The sequence below is a fragment of the Etheostoma spectabile genome, chromosome 23 (assembly GCF_008692095.1).
Source record: "Etheostoma spectabile isolate EspeVRDwgs_2016 chromosome 23, UIUC_Espe_1.0, whole genome shotgun sequence".
NCBI lineage: Eukaryota > Metazoa > Chordata > Actinopteri > Perciformes > Percidae > Etheostoma > Etheostoma spectabile.
The window spans coordinates 14,364,169-14,387,045 of record NC_045755.1 but is presented as its reverse complement, the minus strand read 5'-3'; the positions used below and the strand labels follow the sequence as shown (position 1 = coordinate 14,387,045).

At 41.6% G+C, this 22,877-nt stretch overlaps 1 protein-coding gene across 1 annotated transcript in view; it reads right to left on the bottom strand.

The window, feature by feature from the left end:
• Positions 1 to 22,877, bottom strand: part of apaf1 (apoptotic peptidase activating factor 1) — a 47,813-nt gene that overhangs the window by 16,423 nt on the left and 8,513 nt on the right. Inside the window, 16 exon segments of the mRNA XM_032504586.1 lie at positions 2,726 to 2,872; positions 5,546 to 5,671; positions 7,442 to 7,567; positions 9,668 to 9,799; positions 11,839 to 11,964; positions 14,511 to 14,627; positions 16,715 to 16,840; positions 17,020 to 17,139; positions 18,851 to 18,976; positions 19,219 to 19,347; positions 20,318 to 20,464; positions 20,554 to 20,679; positions 20,975 to 21,115; positions 21,248 to 21,373; positions 21,889 to 22,015; positions 22,780 to 22,877. The exon segment at positions 22,780 to 22,877 is cut by the window's right edge and continues 9 nt beyond it. Coding sequence (XP_032360477.1) covers positions 2,726 to 2,872; positions 5,546 to 5,671; positions 7,442 to 7,567; positions 9,668 to 9,799; positions 11,839 to 11,964; positions 14,511 to 14,627; positions 16,715 to 16,840; positions 17,020 to 17,139; positions 18,851 to 18,976; positions 19,219 to 19,347; positions 20,318 to 20,464; positions 20,554 to 20,679; positions 20,975 to 21,115; positions 21,248 to 21,373; positions 21,889 to 22,015; positions 22,780 to 22,877 — 2,040 coding nt within the window.

The following is a 22,877-nucleotide window of genomic DNA, read 5'->3' as shown; positions in this document are numbered from 1 at the left end:
ACACACACACACACACATATATATATATATAAAAAAATATGAAGCCAACAGCACCTTTGTTCATATAATAAAGATCCTATATCTATGTTTTATCTTTATTCCTAACTTTATTATATTATCACAATTATATGGTGAGAATGGATTTCTAAGTACCAGTTTCTACTTTCTAAGAACAAAAAAAGTTTGTACCCCTCAAAGCCATTGAAAAGAGCTTTTATGGAATTTAAGCCAAACTTCAAAATCAGTCAGTCTACATATATGATCCAAATGCACATTTAATACTATCCCACTGATCCTCCATAATGAAAATTCTCCCTACACCAGCTGAGGATAAATACAATCCAAATACCCTCATGAGGGCGTCCAGATGGTTGCCAAACCCTTTTCCAAGACTGACAGAAAAATAATTACGCTATGTGACTTTTTTTCGTACCATTCTTCAAACTATGTTATTTTTATTGTCATATCTAAAGCTCAAAAACATGCCAGCTATGGGAAGAGAAAGGATTTTTTTTTTTAATATATTAACTTCCTTCATAACAAGTCTGTTTAAAGTTCTGTATCCGAGCATAGATGCCAAATTTTAGTTTCAACTCTTTCGCTGATTGCAAAAACAGACGAACATGGAGACACGCCTTGGCAATGATCATTAAAACAGATAGACAGTTAGATTATCATCATGCTTCCGTGCTCTGCGGGCTATATTATCTGTCACACGAGGTACACACTCTGTCACAGTTATTATGATGACGGACAGGATGGTCTCTCATAGCTGTCCGGCCGACACACAGTACGATTAATCAATCACAGCTCGCAACACAGGGGGGGGGTTCACCCTTTAAGACAGGCATAATAATCCATCACTGCGCCTCACATCTATATGCTGATCCATCAACATGCCATGCTAAAGACAAGAAAGATAGCATAAAAAAAGTCTGTGAAATGGAGTAATGAAGTGATCTGGTAGCCGATTCCCAGAATAATTATGACTGTCCTGAGGATGTAACAAAGCTGATGACCGCTACATCAGTGCATCAAGAAGCCCAGTCTGTGAAGTTTACTAATAAAATCTATGGGTGCATTAGTGGACTTTAAATGGATGTAACTGTTTGGTTTCTAGTTTGGTCACAGTTTACAGGGTAAAACACATACAAATCTATTTAAAAAACAAAACAAATAAACGCTATAATAAAAAGTACAGCAAGGGATGCAACTCCAAAGAAACACCAAATGTACAAATTTTACTTCAGACCAAACGATGGGAATTGTTTTTCATGTAATAATTTGTTTTTTATTACATATCTAATATATAAAAACGTAAACATTATTAAGTAAAATAAATACATGAGACTCTAATTGAGTTTGAGCTCATCTCCACGCTTTATGAGTGTGTCAACAGCAATCTGCTGTAGACGAGATTAGGATGTGTTTTTGGCCACCTGTCTTTGAAAAGTCTGAACTGCCTTCCCAACAGCAACGCTTCTGTCGGCCCACACAAGCACGTATAAACAAAAGGCGTGCATGCACATGTTCAGCCACACAACACGACCCCACACACAGTATCAGCACTAATCTGAGATATCAAGCCTCATCGATCAGAACTGCTCTCCCTTGAGGATTACATCATTTCCAAGCAAATAGCCAATCAGAGCACAGCTGAAACTGTCCGCTTTGTGAACCCAGAAAGACACACACACACACACACACACACACACACACACACACACACACACACACACACACACACACACACACACACACACACACACACACACACACACACACACACACACACACACACACACACACACACACACACACACACACACACACACACACACACACACACACACACACACACACACACACACACACACACGTATTGAGGTTTATGTAAACCTGCACCACTGCAGTGCTCCTCTAGCTAACGTAACAATGACGCATCTTGGGGGCATTTTTGTTTTGTTTTACTGAGACATATCAAACACATTTCAATCAAAAGCTCTCCCTCTCACATACACAATGATATATTGTTGAAAAACAGCAAAAGGCATTCAGAGTGAATTATGCTACATAACTTTGTGGACATAACTTTATGTGTACAGAGAACTGAATTTTTCACGTGGGCAGGAAGAGGCACACAGTGCATTTAGGTGCCATCTACCAGTTTGTTTTATAATGCATTGCCTAAATTCTGATGCAGAAGATACAATACAGTCATATATTAAGAAGCTATTGTTAAAACTCCACATCACTACACATACAGTACTTAAACGTCATTTTTTAAATATTTGTGTTCCAAAAATAAAACTATTCTTGTAGAACTATTCAATATTTTGTGTGCGTCCTGGTAGCCGTGAAGTCTAAGATGCATACCGTGAAACCGAAATATCACTGGTTTCAAACTTCTGGCCAAATAATCTCAAGAAAAAAAGTGGCTATGTGGCACCAACCATAGACCGCAACATTCCCAGTTCAAGTCCAGCTGGAGACATTTGTTGCATATTATTCCCAATCTCTCTCTCTCTCTCTCCCCTTATTCATCTCTCTGTCGATTCTCTAATGAAGGCATAAAAACTATAGTAATATTTGAAAAGGTGGATTCAGAATTTTGGAACAGACCCAGGTCCACCTACCAATCTGTGTCCTCTACTTCCCAGTGATTCCATACGACTAACGTAGACTTTGAGGAACCAGTCTGAATGTACAGAATGTGTTAACATACCTTGATATAACCACCAGTCGAGACCAGAAGAGAGTTGTCTGGGGAGAAGTGCAGGTCTGTAACCCAGCCTCCGTGGAGTGAGTCCATGCCGTCCTTCCCATCACGGGAACAAATCCTCAGCAAAGAGCCGTCCTTGACACTCCAGAGCTGTGATGGACAGCCATACATTATAAACCAACCATTACGTAAATGTCACAGATAAACAACAAAATATGTCAGATTCAACATAACCCCAAATATACAATTTTTTTTTGTTTTAATGTGAGCTGTGTTTTGCATTTACATATCTCCCTGCCTGTGCTATCATTCAACTATTAACATTCAAATTAAACTAAATAAGTTCTTATTACAAGGTTGACTTATTTTCTTCCCCGTATTGTGGACTGTATTGGCAACTGGAGTTTCCAAAGTTCCCATGGAGATGGTTCAGTTGTCATTGAATGACCCAAGTATGGAATTAGGATTGATAACGGGTCATTGTTAGCCTGGATGCTAGCCGAATGTAGCCCTGCAAACAACATTTGAGGCTGGGAAGTTTGATCTGGACTTGATCCGTTGTGGAGCAACTATGCGTTATCAGGCACGTCACCAAAGAGCACTTGGGTTGAATTCATTTACAACAAAAATGGCTGCCTCTGGAGAATTGAGATGTGTAGATTCCGCCATCACGTCTGTTATACTCCGCCAGTGCATTAATTTTAAAAGGAGGAACAGAGAACCGTAATCAAGGCATTTGTTGATCAGAAAAATATGTTTTTTTTGCCGTCATTCCTACAGGATTTGGCAAAAGTTTAACATATGTCACATACTCCGTTGCTCTCATTGGCTGTAGGTCTATCCAATTCAGTGCAGAGGCATTTTCTTTCCTGCTTAGGTTGAGAAATGCCCCATAATCCCAGCCCAATGGAGCAGTATCAGACTCATATTCTGACTAGAATCTGAGTCTGATGACGTCAGGCTAGGTGGTCGTATATAAGTGGAGATCACAACCTCCATCTCTGTTCAAAGATGGTCTCTGGCATCAGGTGTGACCAAAACCCCATGCTGAGGTCACGTGATTACAACTATGCAATCTGTTTATGAAGGTCATAATATTTGTTTTGTGAAACTTCTATTTCTAAAGGTCAACCTCAATAAAAATGGACAATGAAGATAATTTGCAGTGTGATATACATTGTGAATGTACCCATAAGGCACGACATAAATAATCAAATGACGGTTTGTGATCTTCACTAGCAGCACATCATGTCAATTGCAGCTGTTATGCAACTGTTCACATGCCATGTCCATTTGACAATGACACATCACACGTACAGCTATATTTAACACTTGGCGTGCTTTTTTGCAGAATGACTCACAATTGTTTCCATAGAAACAGGGGTGAGATTTCAGTGTGGTTTATGTAATTGGATCCGATGGATTCGTCCATTTCTGGATAATGGAGCAGTTCAGCTCAAAGGCCACCAGAGGGCATTAACCCCTTGTTGACTGCTGGCTGAACAACGCTCAATCTTTTCATTTACTTAGTGTTTGTGTGCAAGCACTGCAGGCTCCAACGCCTTCGGGGATCCAATTCGGCAGCCTGAGTCCTCTCCTTCACCTCCCACTGTCAGACATCTCCTCCCCTTCCTGCTCTCTTCATCCCAACTTCCTTACACAACCTGCACCTCCTCCAACTCCCACTCCCCCATCTGAGAAGAAGCCCCGCCTCCTTCCTTTCATGCCCCCACTTCCCTGCGTGCTGCAGCAATCATGATGTATTAGTAAGCACTTTATCTAAATGAGAGATGAGATGTAATTATAGGGAGATCTCTGGAATAAATGTAACTGCTGTAACTGTATTTTTTGTAAGGTGGATTGTAAAATTGGATGATTTCATACTAGTTACATAATGTCATTTGGTGTGTGTACACACTGATAGCTTCTTGAGGCAGGAAAGTCAGTGGGAAGTCTGTCCTCACGTCTCATCTGCAGCTTCTGTACCTTCTTCCAAATACTCTCCATCAGTCGCCCCACTCATCTCTTTCCCCCAAATTCCACCGGTTGCGTAAAACAACTGCGGATCGGCTCCACTGCATGTCGCCTTCGTGCTCCGCCGTTCATCAACACCCACCAGGTCCGTATTTGTTGCGGAATGGCTGCAACCATGACTGACAGCTGAAGTCACGAGGACGCACAAGATCTCGCAAATTTATGTAGAATAGAACCACAAAATCAACAACCGTTTGTTTCCATCCAGAGGAGTAAAGGGGAAACAACTCTGTGCTGTGTTTTCAAGGTGTAGTGCAGGGAAATATGATCCGTCTTGAGCACGGTCTATTTTATTTAGAAAATTAACCGGATGTTTTATTTTGTTTCTGTGCTCTACTTCCAGTCCCGCACTATCTGCCGTGTGCTGAATTGCTGCGGAGCTCTCCGGCGTCCGGCAAAAATAGAAGCTCTGCGTATATCCTCTGGAGGGCTTCGGATTGCCAGAGCTGGGACAGAGTCGGGACGCAGCTGTTCCACAGTCAGTGGAAGTACATGCGTCGACTTTAATGGAAACCTACTGATTCCGCCGCTGTTTCGCATTTGGTGGAATTTTGGGGTTAAATACCAAATTTTCTACATAAGTTCAAAAAATGTTCCGCTTCCCATTTTCTCCACTTGACCTTTTTGCATTTAGGCACTGAATTGAGGTTAATTTCTGACAATGCAAGAGCAGAACAAGTCTGTTAAGGAGCCTGAATCTCTAGATATAGTGTTCAGATTCAGCCTTTCTTTAAACTTTGCTACCAATGATACGAAATGCAAAGGTTAAGGTCAATGTTGAACACTTACCCGAATCTCTCCGTTGTCGTCTCCTGTTGCAAGCCATCGGCTGTCCCAGGAGAATCGGCAGCTTCGGACACAGTCTTGGTGGCCGTTCAGGGTGTGGACATACTGCCAGGACTCACATCGCCACAACTAGGAGCAGAAAGAAATGCATCAAGAAGAAGGAAAGGCACAAATTGGTACATCAATTGTATCAAAAAATCTGCATGTATTGGATACAACCCCTTACTTATTCAAGAGTAACCCACCTAGCTACCGGTTTCTGTAACACAGGGCAACTAACGTGTGATATAATGTAGATGAAATGTTATTATATTAAATCTTCACAGCAGTGTTTACATGGAAATAACAGGTTATAATAATAATAAGTTATTTCATGTATTTCTGTAGCTCAAAGCAGTCACCACCTCATAAGCAGTCTTATGAGGACAACCAATGCAGAGCTAATGTTGCAGTGCTGCATCAGAATGATGATACTGTTAATGAATACTCTCTCACTCTGCTGTTTTCTTTCCCTTTGTTTGCATTTTCCTGCTTTACTTTCTGTCTCTCATCCATTGTTCTCTTTAATTCTCCTCCCTTCTTTCTCTTCCTCTCTGTGTTCCTTCCTTACCCCAGTCACATCCTGTGCCACACAGAAAATAACACAGCCTCATAATTAGACACTTCATTTGGCAGCCGGCTAACTGTGTCTGCACACAAAGTCCCATTCATATGAAGGTCAGCAGAAAAAGAGGAAAAAGGGGGCACAGGGAGGGAGGGAGAGAGAGAAAGAGAGAGAGAGAGAGAGAGAGAGAGGTGGAGGAAAAGGAATGAACAGAACCGAGAACCCTCCATCTTTTTTTGGTGTTCAACAAATACACTCATGGCTGAGCCTTTCGGTTTGACCTCTAGATAGATAGAGACCAGGGATTTTATGTTTGTGTGTTTTGAGCCACCAAAGCCCCGGCTCGGTCTGGAGAGCAAGGACTACGTGACTGATTGCTAACCAGTCCCACAACACAAACACACACCTCTATTATCATCTTTGCCAAATCCATAAAACACACATTCTCTCTCACTCTCACATCCATTGACAGAAGCCAGATTGGCTGCTGACCACATTCAAATTCCCGTGTGAAAATCTGTGGCTCTACATCAACTGCTTTAACAAATGCCTGAGAGATTGGCTTTGCATTGTTTCAAACACTGGACATTTGGGAAACAGTGTTGTCGTCTGCGGTTGAATATTTGACAGAGAAGTATAAATCTAACGCTGAACCACAGCTGTTTTTATGGTCCAAGAAAATGAATGACACTGAGAGGGGACCAGTGTCAAAGAGTGGACAATCTCAGTACAGTTCAGCATGCACTGTGCTATGGAGTTCCTTTTCTTGTGGATGAGGAGTAGGAAAGCAATGATTTAAGAACTGCTCAGGGAAAGGTTAAAAACACATCTTCAGCCCACTGAGTCAGTCAAAGTCAGGTGAAAGTCAAGCGCAGCAGTGTTTGTGAATGGCAACCTGGCAAAAACTACATCCAGGCATGGAGCTGGGTCTGTTGCAGGCCAGCCAGCCTGCCAGGCTGTTCGGTCAGCAGGTCCACAAGCTGCAGTCAAACTAAATGATCACTGGACATGGGTGTAGAAGGTCAGATTGACCTGCAGCTAACAGACCAGGCCCGGGCCACTGCTGCATGCTAATCTCTAAGGTCTAAGGTCCCTCGTCTCCCTACTGGAGAAAGCCTCGGATATCACCCACAGCAATGTGTCCGTGTCTATACACTGTAAGTAATGAGTTCAGAAGGTTTGATGGAAGACGATGATGTGCAATAGGTCACGTTGTTACTGGAAGCACAAACAGATATGTCTCATCCCGTTAGGATGCGTGTGTGTGTGCGTGTGTGCGTGTGTGCGTGCTGAACCTTAACAGTCTTGTCAGCAGAGGTGGTGGCGAAGAGGCATCCGTCTGGCGATACATGACAGGACAGGATGGCTCCCCGATGAGCCTGGATGTCCTGCAGCTTCTCTCCACTTCCTATATCAAACATCTTAAGAGTAAGCAGGAAAAAGAGGGATCATTTTATATTTGATGCTACAGTTACTGATTGGTAAGGCAAAATAAGGCAAATAACTTCATAATGAACAAAACGTAAATGTTTAAAAAAGAATTTTAAAATGTAAAATTTCTATTGGTTTTCCCTTCAATATCTCCTCCTGTCAATTTAAATATATTTAGGTTTTTATGGTAAAGCTCGGGGAGGCGCGTTTTTTTTGGCAGTCTGGGACACAAACACCATAATACCTCCCTATATTGGATCTGTTTTTCAGGTTGAGAAATTAGCCGTGATGGAAGACTTTGGCCATCACAGGTCACATCGCATCAATGGTGAAAGCCTGATGGCTGAAAATCCTGCTGAAAATTGCAATTCCCATTGGCAACAACTCCCAACACTGCGAAGCAACTTAAAAAAAGAGAGTCAGACAATAACACATAAAACTGTCACTAAGCATTTCAGAGCTAGAGAAATGAACTACTTTTCTTATACATACAGGTTACTGAATGAAGAGGGGCTTAGAACAGAGAGGGGGGTGTTTTGTAAAAATTTCCAGAAAGCTGCTTACCGAAGAAAGTTTTCTAAGCAATTAAAACACCTCTTCAAAGAAGCTCTACTGATTTTACACATTTAACACACACTCACAGTCCTGAGCTTTGTACATTCACAACTCACACACACAACCCATGACTTGTGTTCATATGAGGCTGCTTTGCTTCCTGGATTGTAAGAAATGTTACCCATGAACATGAATAGGGTAGCAATACTCCAAAATGTATTTGTCAAAGAAATATAGTGAAAAAAAATGAAATAATAACAATTCTTGGCTAGTATAAAATCCCTCGTCCCTCCTTCTCTGTTTCTGACTCTCTCTCCATATAACAGAGAGACACTGAAGCTCTGCTGAGTAAGCACTCCTGAAACTCCTATCTCCTATTGAATACAACAGCCCCCCTGCAGACTTCAACCTACGCACAAACCCTTTGTGTGTGTAATTACGTGTGTGTGGCTTTCTGTCTACGCCCACCTGTCTTTCCTCATGTCCTCCAGTGTCATTCTTTCTTTTGGTCTCTTTCTTTTTTTGCCTGTCTATTTGCTTGTATTAGTTTATTGTTGGTCCATGCATTCTTTTTCCTCGCCTCTTTGTCTGGATCTGGCAGCATGTCTTTGTGTCTGTCGGCTCCCTGTCTGTCTTTCTGGCATCTCCACACAGCCAAAAACATTTTTATAGTTTCCACCCTGCGTCTCCACCCCCACACCCCTTTGTTTTTCTGTATCTTTTTTGTAGTGGATGAGTAAATTAATCTCTTCCTCTTGCACTGTAGTGTTTCCTGCATCAGGCCATTCTCTGATTAAACACTTCACGCTAATTATGTATGCGTGTATCTGACTGTGTGCATGTGCAAACCTTTGTGATGGTTACTGTTTTGTTGTCTGGTGTAACGCGAGGGGCATTTGTTGACACTAAGCCTTTTCCACGGTGTAGTCGCTCACTGTTTGGTGAGACATTCGGTGCAAAAATGCAAAATGTGACATTCCAAATCTAAAAATTATGTATTTACAGCAAATTCCTGCTTTGCTTTTGTTTACTTGCGTGGCTGTGACTGGGAATGTATGTATTGTGTGTGTGCGTGTGTGTCAGAGACAAGTGAGAGAGAATGAGGAGAGAGGAGGAGAGAAGGATGCAAGAGGGGAGGGGCGTAGAGGGGAAAACCATTTATACCTGATAACGAGCAGGCTATGGATTTTCTACCAGGCCCTTCTGCAGCTCTTCCATTCTGCTGCTTTCTCTCTCGTCTATTCCTGTCTCTCCTTCCCTGTAGTAAATTTAAATTACAATTTAAGGGAGCTTCATTGACATGATAGAAAATCCAGTATAGGTCTCTATTATATTGTCTTGTGTTTTGGCTCAGAGTGTGTGTGTGGGGTCTGATTAACTACAGAAGATGGCCTGTTGAAATGTGTCAGAACAACAGAGACTGACATTTTGTCAATTGCCTGTGTGTGTGTGTGGTGTGTGTGTGTGGGTGTGTGTGTGTGTGTGTGTGTGTGGTGTGTGTGTGTGTGTGTGTGTGTGTGTGTGTGTGTTTTCACCTTGACAGTGCCATCGAAGGACCAGGACAGCAGTCGTGTGTCGACAGGCAAGGTGGAGAGCAGAGAGAAGCATCTGACCTGTTCCTTGTGACCCTGAAGTACTTTACACTCCCCAGACTGCCACCTCCACACCTACAGTACAAGGGGCAACAGAGAGACAAACAGGGACAAGGAATCTTTTAACAGCTGATGCTTTTACTTCAGCCAATATGTTACCAGTCTTACTGACTAAGACTTTGAGGCTTGTTTCTGAGAAGTCAGGATAAGTGAAATCAGCCAATGATTTTGCAAACTGTCCGTAAGTATGTTATTCTCCAGACTGTCTTGGGTCTTTTGCCCACAATTCACAGCATTCTAAAAAGGAGTCTCCCACTCCGCAGGCCACCAAAATGCCTCTGTGTAGGTCAAATGTGATCTCTATCCCTAATACAGCATTTATGGCCATTGCACCCTTTCCACTGGAGCACCTACACTGATAACGCATGTTACATCAATTAAATTCTGTGAGGGTGGACATTGAAGCTGAAAACATCAAACAGAAAATGTTTCTATAAGTTTGATGATTCTCTTTGTAGGTGTACGATATATGATGAGTATTGGTTTTACAGCAGGTCTTCTGGGGGAATATTCAGGTATTTTTCAACCTGGTCTTCTCAAAATTGTGTGTCCATTTGGACTAGCTTATAAATTTCAACATAGGTCATATTAACTTTACAGGCAAGGTCAGAATGGAGAAAAAAACCCAGATTATTTTCCTTTAAATACCAACATGAGGATCCTCCATGAGGATTTAAATGACAGGACTTAAACGATGGGGCAACAAATCTTCATTAGAAAGATGAATATCCAGTCCTCCGGGAAATAAAAGTAAAGAAAGCAAATGTCACTCCAATAACAGGCAGTTTGTATAGTGGATCCTACCTGGTTAATACAGTCTTGTGCCAATCATTTGACAGGGAGCAATAGAGGCTGCAGTATAGCTTCATGTGCTGTGCGTTATAAAATATACAGGGATGTAATATTTCAGCAATTCTTAGAGAGCAGTACTTCAACTGTAAAACATTGCTAATGTTACAGTGGGTCAGCGTATTTTGTACTAATCTTTGAGACAGTTTTTTGATTTTTCCATCTTTCTGATCACCGCTTAGGTATGCTCTGTGTATGCTAATGCATCTGTGGAGTTAAAACTCTGGACTGGCACATCTGTCTGCAGAGTGCTTTCTTTATGACAGGCAGGTAAATGAGCAGTTCAACTAAGCTCAAAGACGGGGGAAGGACAGACAGAAACATCCTATCCATCATGCTCTTGTGAGCAATGTTGCCCCTTTTCTCCGTCTGAATAGAATCTGCCACTGGCCCAAAGGTTATAATCCATCAGCAGCTAACATCAGTGTCATTAGGTCTCTTTACATTCATTCTGCATCTGCATAAACATCTATATACACACGCTTCCATTTTCTAGCGAGCACATGTCAAACAGCATGAATTTGAATAGCTTCTGGATAAGTGGCGGACGGTCCGAGAATAGCGATGGCACAGGCACAAGCTGCATGAATACGGAACAAGGTGCTGCATTGTTGAGAGGGAAGAAGTGCTGCAGTGGACGGGTCTGTCAGCAAAAATAAAAGATGAAGAAGGAGGAGATGAGAGGGGTGGAGAGGGAAGGGGAAATGAGCAACAGAGCATGAACGGAGGGGGTTGACAGACCGTAACGGCCCATAATACACACACACACAAACACAGATAGTTGCACATGGTCAACACAAAAACGGGAGGGAGATGAAGAGCTATCGCGAGTGGCAAAGCCAAATACAAAGTGAGGTAGAAAAGACAGAGAGGAGACAAAAGAGGGGGATGAAGAATGGAGAGGTGAAGAGGCAGATAGAGAAGCTGGTAGGGGAAAGTGAAAGCACCACAGAGACCTGAAGATGAGTGATTCAGCAGAGTAGGCAGTTTTACTCAAGTTGAAAAATGGGGATGGGGGAGAAGAATAATCAATAGCAGAGAAGAGAAATGGAAGCCGGCTGGGGCAGGAGGTGAAAGATCATGTCATGAATTAGGTAAGAAAAGATGGTGAGGATGAGGGTAAGGTGGATGAATGGGAGAAAACAGGAAAACCAAGAAGAAAGAGAGGAAGGGAGCAACTGATGGAGGAGAAAAGTTTAGTCTACCCTTATGGTGGTGTCCTCAGAGGATGTGATCAGTGTTTGGCCATTGGAGCTGAACTGGCAGTGCAGCACTGTCTTGGTGTGTCCCAGCAGAGTGGCTAGGAGCTTCCCAGAGGCCACCTCCAACACCTTGGAAGGAATAAACAAACATTAGCACCACAAGTATCCAAATAAATAGCAACAAGATTTAGAGCTTACAGCCACGCTAGAGGCACTGTGAGGCTTTAATAGGCCCTATTACACTGAGCTTATTGCGGAAGCCAGCATGTGAAAATGTCGATATAATGTTCGTCATGTACAGCATCTTAGTTTAGTGTGTAAGCATGCTAACATTTGCTAATAAGCACCAAACACAAAGTACAACTGAGGCTGTATCATTAGTTTTGCAGGATCCCCGAAGTTAGTGCAATTCATCCTGGGGGAACATCTATATGTGTACCACACTTCATGGCAATACATCAAATTATTTTTAAGATATTTCTCACAAGACCAAAAAATAAAACTTCATGAGTCCTAGAGGAAAAGTCAGGGGATCACTAAAGTCAGTGGGTTTCATCTTTTGGAGACCCTGAATGTCTGTATGAAATTTCAATGCAATCCATCCAATAGTTGCTGTATTTCAGTGTGGTGGACCAACCAGCCTACAGACACAATGTCCGACCAATATTGCCATCCATAGAACCACAGCTAAAAACTACTGTACGGCATGGGTATACTTGTGTGTAAGGTTAAGATAGCTCTTGGCCCAAAAATAGAAATACGGTGCATTAAGTCCACAACCGGTGTGTAGAATATCTATGCAAGCCTCAAATGATAGCCATGTTTGCCAAGATATGCTCAAGGAGGAAATGTGCCCCAGAACGTTTACGAAACAATCCTGACGCAGTCACATTTTGGATTGAGTAAATAAGAGGAAGATAGGTGAAGTGCTGCAGCTGGCTTGACGGTGATAAGCACATCAAAAGAAAGTGGGGGGAAAAGTGTGAGCTTGGAGTGTGACTGTTTAGTCCAGTCAAGAATGCCGAGGGCTGCTGTGGGTCTGAATGACAGCCCTGCAGACATTACTGGGGGAGTAAGAGAACAAATCAGTTTTCCTTGGATTAGGGTGGCACCTAAATCATGGTTGGAGCTGTCGCCGTGGCCCTGCTCCACGCCCTGCTACACCCTGCTATGATCTGCAGTGCCCTGCTATGCCATGAACTACTACAACTAGTTATAGTTTTATTATCTTTAGTGTGACTATTATTGGCACTGTTCACCACACCCCCAACCGGCATCGTCAGACACCACCTACCAAGAGCCTGGGTCTGTCCGAGGTTTCTCCCTAAAAGGAAGTTCTCCTCACCACCCGAGGGTTTCTCCCTAAAAGGAAGTTTTTCCTCGCCACTGTCACACTAATTGCTTGCTTGCCCAGCCCTCCTTCCTGCTGTGCCATCATTCAGTAACCTTAGTTTTTAGGGGGGCTGGGGCATGTACTTAGTCACTTAGCCACTGTCTATTGGGGTGTTTTAAAGTTTTAATGTTATTTATGTTATTAACTGTTACAGTTGACTGGTGCTGAGAGAGTACAATAAGGCATATTGTATTTCATTGCTGTGGTACTCTGTACTAAAGTGCATATGACAATAAACTTAAACTCGAACTTGCTCTTGGGGGAATTACTAGACTTGTTGGGTCTTTGTAAATTATAGAGTGTGGTCTAGACCTACTCTATCTATTAAGTGTCTAGAGATAACTATTGTTATGATATGATACTATAAATAACATTTGAAATTTGATGCTCAAAAAGCAGGAAGAGGAAAAAAAACTTGTGTGTTCTTACTTCTACATAAAAATCCTTTGACAATTAGCCTGTGAGATGGGAATCTTTCACAGAATATTAAAAGCTGGCTCTAAAAGAGATCTAACATTTTGTGAATGCCCTTTTAAGGTCAACTATGACACTATGGCCCAGAGGCTCCAAGAAGTCATACAAAAACAATTATTTGACTTGATTTGAAAACAGGCAACAAAGCACAGAAATCTCATGTGAAAAGGTACAGCACAACATTACCATCAGTCCAGCACAGCACCTGTAGTTTTAAAAGTATAAAAGAGTCCCGTAATGCTTGGGATTTTATTAGCTACTAAAATATTTACATCTCAGAGGAGAGGGTTGAGCAGAACAAGCCTTGGGGCATGTCGACCATGTTTGTCGAGCTCCACGTACTGAGACGCAAGTTTCAAAGCCTGGGAGAGAACACTAGGGCTCAAGGTTTTCTGGGATGGTGCAGTCAGGAAAATGCCTCAGGGTGTTTGGTAAAAAACTAAAACAAAAAACAAATATAAAAGCAGGCTAATGTAAAGATTAAAAGAAGAGGAACATTTTATTTTAAATAATACTACTAAGGGAGTTAACAAGTTGCTGAAGCGTTGCAGAAAACTGATAAAAGTGAGGGATGAGAAGTGTTGAAGCTGGCCCTTCACAAGGAGACAGTGAAAACCGAAGAATCTTTTCTGAAGTTCATAAACCGCCTTTTTCTTTTATAGTCATCAGGTGCATTTTGAAAAAATAAAATACACTCATACAGTGTACTTACTTTATGTAATTTAAACGTGTGCGTGTGTTATTTTGGGTGATTCTTAAAGGATCCGAGACAAACATGCAAACAGATATTACTCTTTCCCTAACATACCTGCACACTGCCTGTGCATAGCCCTACAGCCAGAATCAACTCCCTGAAAGAGGTCAACAGTCGCTGGATCCTGCAGCCAAGTGTCCTCAGTACCTTTCTAGCTGTAAGCCCTGCTGCCTGACACACACACACACACACACAAACTTATTTTTTTAATCACAAAGAAACACCATTACCTTCTGTCCTTGCCTGCACATCTTTCATGGTCACGTATTCTCCACATTAGCAGGAAAAAGCTGACACTGAAGTCAATGAATTATCAATTTATTTTATAACTGGCTGTAAATAACTACACAATGAGGGACAAGTAAATGAATGGTTTCCACTGCAGTGGTTATGGGCACCAAAAATACCTCCAGCTAACACCAGGGCCCCCTCTGGTGTTTGCTCAGGGGACTGCAAAAGCTGTGTGGACTCAACAATGATTAAAAACACTTAAATTGTATGTTGTTGATGCTAATAAAGTCTTGTAGAGCAGCAAACTGACAGTGGTCATTGATACCATTACCATTCAATTACAGAAATCCAACTGTGGATTAACTGCAGTGCTGTTGTGGGTAAAAGCAAGGTAATGACAGTGACAAGGTAACAAGTTCCCTTGAAATGAACAAAAACGGACAAATGTCTTCACAAACAAAATGAGATGTTGCAAATGGTCAGAATGAATCCTGTTTGATGGTCAGAAGGTAATCTTAACATACAAATAGTTTTAGCAAGAGGAATTTGTGCAACCTCTGAGTTCGATATTGTGTAAAATGTTTCAATGCATTCGCTGTCATAATATCTCCCAAAACACTTTTCTTATGATTCCTTACTTAAACATGATCATCTAATTAGATTTTAGTGTATTTTTCTTCAATGTTTTTTTCATTCTCTCTTGTTTTAGGAACTCCGATTACTAATCATCTGTTCTTCTTTGAGTTCTCGTGTCCACTAATCCCTTTCTCTTATACTGTATCTCTGGGGCCAGGAGGAGAGCTGTAATTAAAATCATTAACCCTCGTATTCAATAAGACTGCAGGATCTTTTAATTAATTAGAGTTGCTCTCTGCTGTAGGACGCTGACCTGGCCGCTTCAATCAGGGGACTGTGTGCATATGTGTGTGTGTGTGTGTGTGTGTGTGTGTGTGGTGTGCGCGTGTGTGCTCACATGTGCCACAAACGGACTATGACCTCATTCTCTGCCCGCAAACAACAATTTATTGCCAAGACAGAGCGGACGAGCAAAGGGGACAGGCAGGGACAGGCGCAACAAATGAGGAAGAGAGATACTCAAAACAACAAATGGGAATAAAATAAAAAGGTGTTTGACAGAGATGGCAAAATTGAAAATAGAGATCAAAGATTGAGTAGGTAAAAGGAAGGCAGAACAACGAGGAGTGAGGGAGATGAAGAAGTGTTTTGAGTTGACCTGACTACAGCGGGCAGGACAGATAAAAGGGTGCAGTGCTAATGTCAGATCTCATGAACACAGTTTGACACACACGCACGCACGCACGCACGCACTCACCGCACGCACGCACGCACGCACGCACCACGCACACCACGCACCACGCACGCACGCACGCACCCCACGCACGCACGCACGCACGCACCACCACCACCACCACGCCGCACCACACACACACACACAACACACAACACCACACACACACACCACACACCACACACACACACACACACCACACACACACACACACACACACACACACACCACACACACCACACACACAACCCACACCAACACACACACACACCACACCACACACACACACACACACACACACACACACACACACACACACACACACACACACACACACACACACACACACACCACACACCCACACACACACACACACACACACCCCACACACACACACACACACACACACAACACACCCACACACACACACACACACCACACACACACACACACACACACACACCACACACACACACACACACACCACGATATTTATAGCTCCACTTCTTTTTGTGTTCTTTGAAATTGCGCTGTGAAAGATGTGCAAAATGTAGGATGTACAAATAACTTCCAAATTGGAAAAAACAAGCCAATTCAATTTCTAGCTCAGAGTTAGACAAAATCAGAGCTGAAAGGAAATGACGTTAAGTAAACCCCGACAGCAGTGTTACAGACAAAAACATACAGCCTTTACTGTAGGTCTAAATGCGTTTACTACCTGTACAGTGCCATTATCCTGGCCCAGGGCCACAGCAGAGGGCTGTCTGCACATACACGTACACCGGATCCTGGACGACTTTTCCTCCGACTGGAACAGCACTGATCCTGTCCTGCCATCACGCACCTGACACACAGACATTGTTTTCTATGACAACCTGAGAAAGGCACATTATAGTACAGTAATACTTGTATGCACTCAAACTCAAAGAAAACAAACATTCTAGCTTCACATTCCTGCTTCAACCAGCCTACAACCTTTTTTAATTAATTCAGTCCCTCTTCTTTATTTTCCCTCCAGCTCACCTGCAGTCTGTTGCAGTTATCTGCAGCTGACACAATGATTTCTTCATCATAGAAGAGAACGTCTGAGTCTCTTTTCAGGCAGACAGCTGAGGAGGTGTGCACCTTGTTAGTCTCCCATAACTACAAGAAACACATGACAGGAAACAGGCTTGAGTAGAACAAAATAGAAATGTTAACTGAAAGAGCTACAGCCAACATTCACTTTACTCCTAAATTACTTCTTTGTAACCTGTATTTAAGCAAAGGAGTTGAGCTTTGGTGAGAAAACCTCTACATCATATTAGTTTACTTGTCAGCAATGTTGCTTATTAATCTATTGACTGACATCCTTTTGCTGCAAGGATAAATTGGGAATAATCTGTCTGTGGCATTAAAAAAAGACATCAGTCATACTTATTTTTGTTTGGCAACTGAATTCCCAGATAGCGCCTGACTGCTCCAAAACACTGGTAATAGACACCTAAGCAAGATTTTTCCCATATTAGTTCTGTTAAGGATGGTTTCAGTTGCTGTTAGGGTGGATGTCGCTTCAGTGGTCATGGTTTTAGGGCCAGTGTCCTCCATCAGAACTGCTTGTCAGATAGTCAAATAGATACTAGAACCGCACACCTTTTCAACGTTGGATTAGTGGGGCTGTGTCCCATTATCCCCATATTTAATATATCATTAATTCATTACATTTGTTAAGTGCTTTGTCATAGACACTCAAAGCACTTTGGAGGGGGGGGACTATTCTCTAACACCACCAATGTGTAGCACCCACCTGGATCATGCATGGCAGCCTTACGACGCCAGACGCTCACCACACATCAGCTTGGTAGAGAGGGAGGGGAACATATTTTTAGTGGTGGGGAAAACCGGAGTACCCGGAGAATACCCACACACACACAGGGAGAACATGTAAACTCCACACAGAAAGGCCCTGTGTGGAGGGCCTTCTTCACGCAGGTACCTTCTTGCTGTGAGAAAACAGTGCTAACCATTGAGCCAAATTAATTAAGGTTGGATTAGTGGGGCTGTGTCCCATTGTTAATTATCCCCATATTTAAAAAAATATTGTGTGTCTCCCCCCTCATTTTGATGGCTAGCTTTTCACTCCGTCTAGTGTAACCGTTAAGAACAACTCTAAACACATTTGATTTCCACGTGGAAATCAAATGGAGGACGTCAAATGCAGGACGTCATAAGAACTAGTTTTGATCGAGCATAATCCAACGCCAAGATTTGAACTGTATTTCAATCTAAAGTTGTTTTCTGGTTATTGATGCCTCCTTGCTCTAATTAGTTCTTAATCTTTTAACAATTATTACTTGTTTATGATTTAATTATGTATTCATATTTGTTTTATTGTTATCATTCATAACACTGGTGTTGAAAAGTGCTGCACATGACCTACTGTACAATACCGTCACCAAAATAATGATGATAATTTGGGTGAAATAGAGAGCTAGGATAGTTTGGCATTTAGATTAATGAGGCCTGTACGTTCACAGATTTCACTTGTATCAACATACTATTTATCTGAATAAAAACGTTTTTACCACCTTGAAACAACTATATCTGTGATTAATAATAATAAAAACCCCTGAAACCATAAAGTACAAGCTAAACTACAAAAATAGTTATGTATTTACATGTAATTAATTTACATAATTTCTGCACTGAAACTTAACAGCTGGCAGAGAGAGGACAGAGTGCAATTAATCAACTTGTGATCTTCCGTGTTAGCACGGCTTTGATTTCACAAGCGGTAATTAGAGCAACACTGACAATATCTGTGCAAGCGGTCTAATGCAGACACAGTATAATACATGCACGGAGTCAGTCTTACCCTGACAGTCTGGTCGTCAGAGCAGGAGAGCAGCTGTGAGCCGTCAGGAGAGAACTGGACACGCTGGACCCAGCTCAGGTGCCCGCTGCAGTCAGCCATCTTCTTATTGGTCTCCAAGTCCCACAGCTGGAAGACACACAAAGGATACTGTCCACTTATTCACTACTGTTTAGATACAGTACAGATACTTGGTACAGTTAGTGCAATAAACCGTTCCTACACAAGAAATGCAGAAAATGTGTCAGAAAGAAAAATAAAACTATGAATATAAAAATAACTATTCTTTCAACTTTCATCTACAGATGTTTTGAACATGTTGATTATTAAAAAGACACTAAATATATATAGTGCGATTGTGTGTATTGTACCTCCACAGCGTAGTTTGAGAATGCGATCGCCAGCAGGTTACTGGTTGAACAGGCGTGACAGTATTGCACCGTGCTCAGACGATTCGTTCTGATCTCCAACAACATGTCTGATGTCTCCACATCAAACACCTGAGAATCAGCGACAAAAGACAACAAATCAGAACTGTAAGTGATAATATCAAGCATGCCAATTTGAATCTACGTACATAGTTTTTATTGTACATACTGAGTGTGTGTTTTGAGCTGTACTGTACAATAAAAAATGTTATGTTGTGCAAACTTGCAACATTAAAGTCTTGTGTTCCCTCTCCTTAAAGTCAAAGGAACAAGCTGGATTGTTCCCCAGAATACAAACAAATGTAGACATAGAGGACACAGACAGACTGACAAGACTGAGTTTGGAAAGCTCGGCAGGAGAGGGGTTGTTCACATTTGCAACCAGGACACATTCTTTAGACTCTGGAAGACAAAGTGACAAACAGCCTCTCTTCCCCGTTTGCTTTAATGAAAGGACAAGGAGGACAAAGTGAACCCTGTGGTGTTAGATTCTAATCTGTACAGCTGAGACATGTACGACGAGACCAAACCAAACCAAACCATTCACACCTTCATTACCACACATTCAGTGCTTCCCACACATCAACAGCGCACTACAGCAAATAGTAGACTGCATCTTCAATCAGTAAAATATGAATATACCCTAGGGCTGTGCAATTCATCAAAATTTTAAATCAGAATTACAATTTCAGCTCCTAACGGAAAAAAAAGAAATCTTACAAATTATAATTAATATTATTAATTATAATATTATATTATTTCGCACAATTAATTTTGCAAGTAAACGTTTATTTTGTCTGGTGTTGGGACTGACAAAAAAAATTTCAAATGGGAAAAGTATTATGGGATATTTCACAGTTCTAGTAGTTTTCAGTGTTTATTTGTTTAACCTTGTTATTGTTTTTCAATAATTGCAACATCTTTCCAAAAGTCAATGAGTAATGGTGTTAAACAATTGTGATTTCAATATTAAACTAAATAATTGTGATTATGATTTTTCCCATATTCGGGGAGCCCTAATATACTCTTTCAAAATGCTTACCAGAGCAGCGTTCCTGGCTGCACATATGATGCGTTTGCCATCAGCAGTCCAGGTGGTGCACTTGACAAGGACCTCTTCATCACTCTCTGCAAACATGTTACTCACGTTGATTGTCTTCCACTCATTGGCAGACGACATCTGAAACAGCTGCATACATACAGATACTTAGTTACTAGCCCCATATGCTTAGTTATTATTAGGACAACTTTACAAGTATCTAGTTTAATGGGAATCACCTTGACGGTACCGTCGTTGGAGGAGGTGGACAAATAAGTGTCGTCAGGAGAGAAACAGCAGTGGTTGACTGGCTCAAAGTGGCCAAACATGGTGTTCTGAGAGGATGGCTTGTTGAGGTTCCACAGCTGCAGAAACCGAGAAAAATACAGTGAGAAAGAGATAGTTAAAGATGTATAATGTACAACCAAATATAGAAACGCAACAAGTAGCACAGATGCTTGCGTGTAGTGCATGCGTTTTCTTGAGTTGAAGTGCGTTGAGCCGTCATATATATTTTACTCTTTTAGTGTAATGTATGGAAAAAGTACATACTTGGAAAGACAAAGACACAGCACACAAAGGAGGGAAGGTAATAAGAAAAACAAGCATTAGAAATAATTTAAACGATACACAAGACAGACAAACAACACACTCACACACCTTGACATTCAAGAACTTGTCGTTGGAGCAGGTGGCCAGCAGGGGGCGTCGTGTCGTGTTGGTAAACTGACAGTGGTTGACCTGCTCTTCATGCTCCTCATCAAAGACCCTCAGCAGCATGGATCGCTCCACGTTCCACACCTGCAGTAAGATGCACAGTCTCACAAATGTTATGATAAAATGACAAACAAAAATTATGCGTTTGGTGTGTATTTAACTTGCCTGTGTGTTGCTGAAATAAAGGTGGTCACAACGGGTGAGCTATCCGCTTACCTTGACTTTCCTGTCACTGGAGCAGGTTGCTAGTAGACGGTCGTCAGGAGAGAAGGCACAGCAGAGCACCTCGTCGTCATGGGCCTGGATCTCTGTGAGCTTCTCCCCTGAGGTGCTTTTAAACACCTGAGCGGAAAGGTACGATGACAGCAGCACCACAACAATATGTATATTCAGTAAAAGTTTAGTATCACCCATTAGGAACACAAACTCTTTTTCTGCGGAAGCTGTATTACAAAAAATGTTTTTAGAAGTCTATTAAACTGGATCCTTTATGAGTGAATTACAGCCAAATGATCATTGTGGTTGCTATCACTTTGGTACACATCTTAATGGATATGCAGTGAAGTGATCCCCCCTATGAGGACATTTTATTGGGAATTTTGATGTATATGCCCAGAAAAAATAACAACAAACAATACTTAAGATAAAATGGAAAACCTTCTCCTACAGACTATACATTATAAATATGTATAATTGAACACTTTAGGCAGTGTATTTCAAGTGAATGCAGCAGAATCTTTGTTTTCATAACATCTAGCAAAAAAAGTGGATGGCCCTACATATGTCCTAGTATTTGGTCTCCATGGAAACTATTTGCACGCACGCACGCATGCACAGAAAAATGTCTGCTTTGATACCTTTAGTGTCTTGCTGGCTCCACTGGAGGCGATCTTGGCTCCATCGTGGGAGAAGCAGGCGGAGTAGATGGAGCCCTGGTGGGGATGGATCACCAGACGGGACAAATTCTCTACGCTGCTCTTATTCCTGTGCAAAAAAATATATATATCAGTCCAACCTGAGATACGCAGCCTATGACCACTATTTTTGTATTGTATTTCTGTACAATTTATAATAAGGCTGAATATAAAGCTAATATATAGGTTATTGTTCAGTTTACTAGAAATATTTTGTTCTGTATAAGTCAAATCCAAATAGAAGACCAACTGAAGGCATTCATATCCTTAAGTCATTATGAATTAGATAACTATCACTTAGAAATTTCCATTGCACTCCATTATAGACAGAATACCAGCTGAGGTCAGTTGCATTGTTTTTTTTAACCCGGTCAGCAGTTTTCAAATTACATTAAGTGCTTACATAATTGCAAAAGGATTCTCCAGTGTTTTCTCAGTTAGTTCTTTCAAATGATATCAGATTAGTAAACAGAATGTGCCTCTGGAAAATTGGATAAATGGTTGCTGATAATGGGCAATGTAGATATTGCATTAAAGATAAGCCACCCACTCAGATCAGCTGGTATTATGTCTATAATGGAGTGGCATGGAAATTTGTAAGTGACCCCAAACTTTTGACCGGTAGTGTATGTGAAAAAGAAAAAAAACTGCATCCAATTAGCTTTTATCTAAATATAGTCACAGAAATCTTCTACAAAGCACAGTTGGCCACAAATTATTTTAAATAGAACTGATCCATAGATGAAGAACAAGGCCAATCATTTGGTTTTATCTTCATTATTAGTACATTCACACATAAGAACACCACATTAAAATATTTGCTTGCTTGCATACAGCCAGTCAAAGTAGAGTTTGCCCTTGCTGGCCCGGTCCTGTGCTTGCAGTAGAGCCTGTCTGTAGACCTCGGAGGTATGTGGCTGAGACAGAGCAAG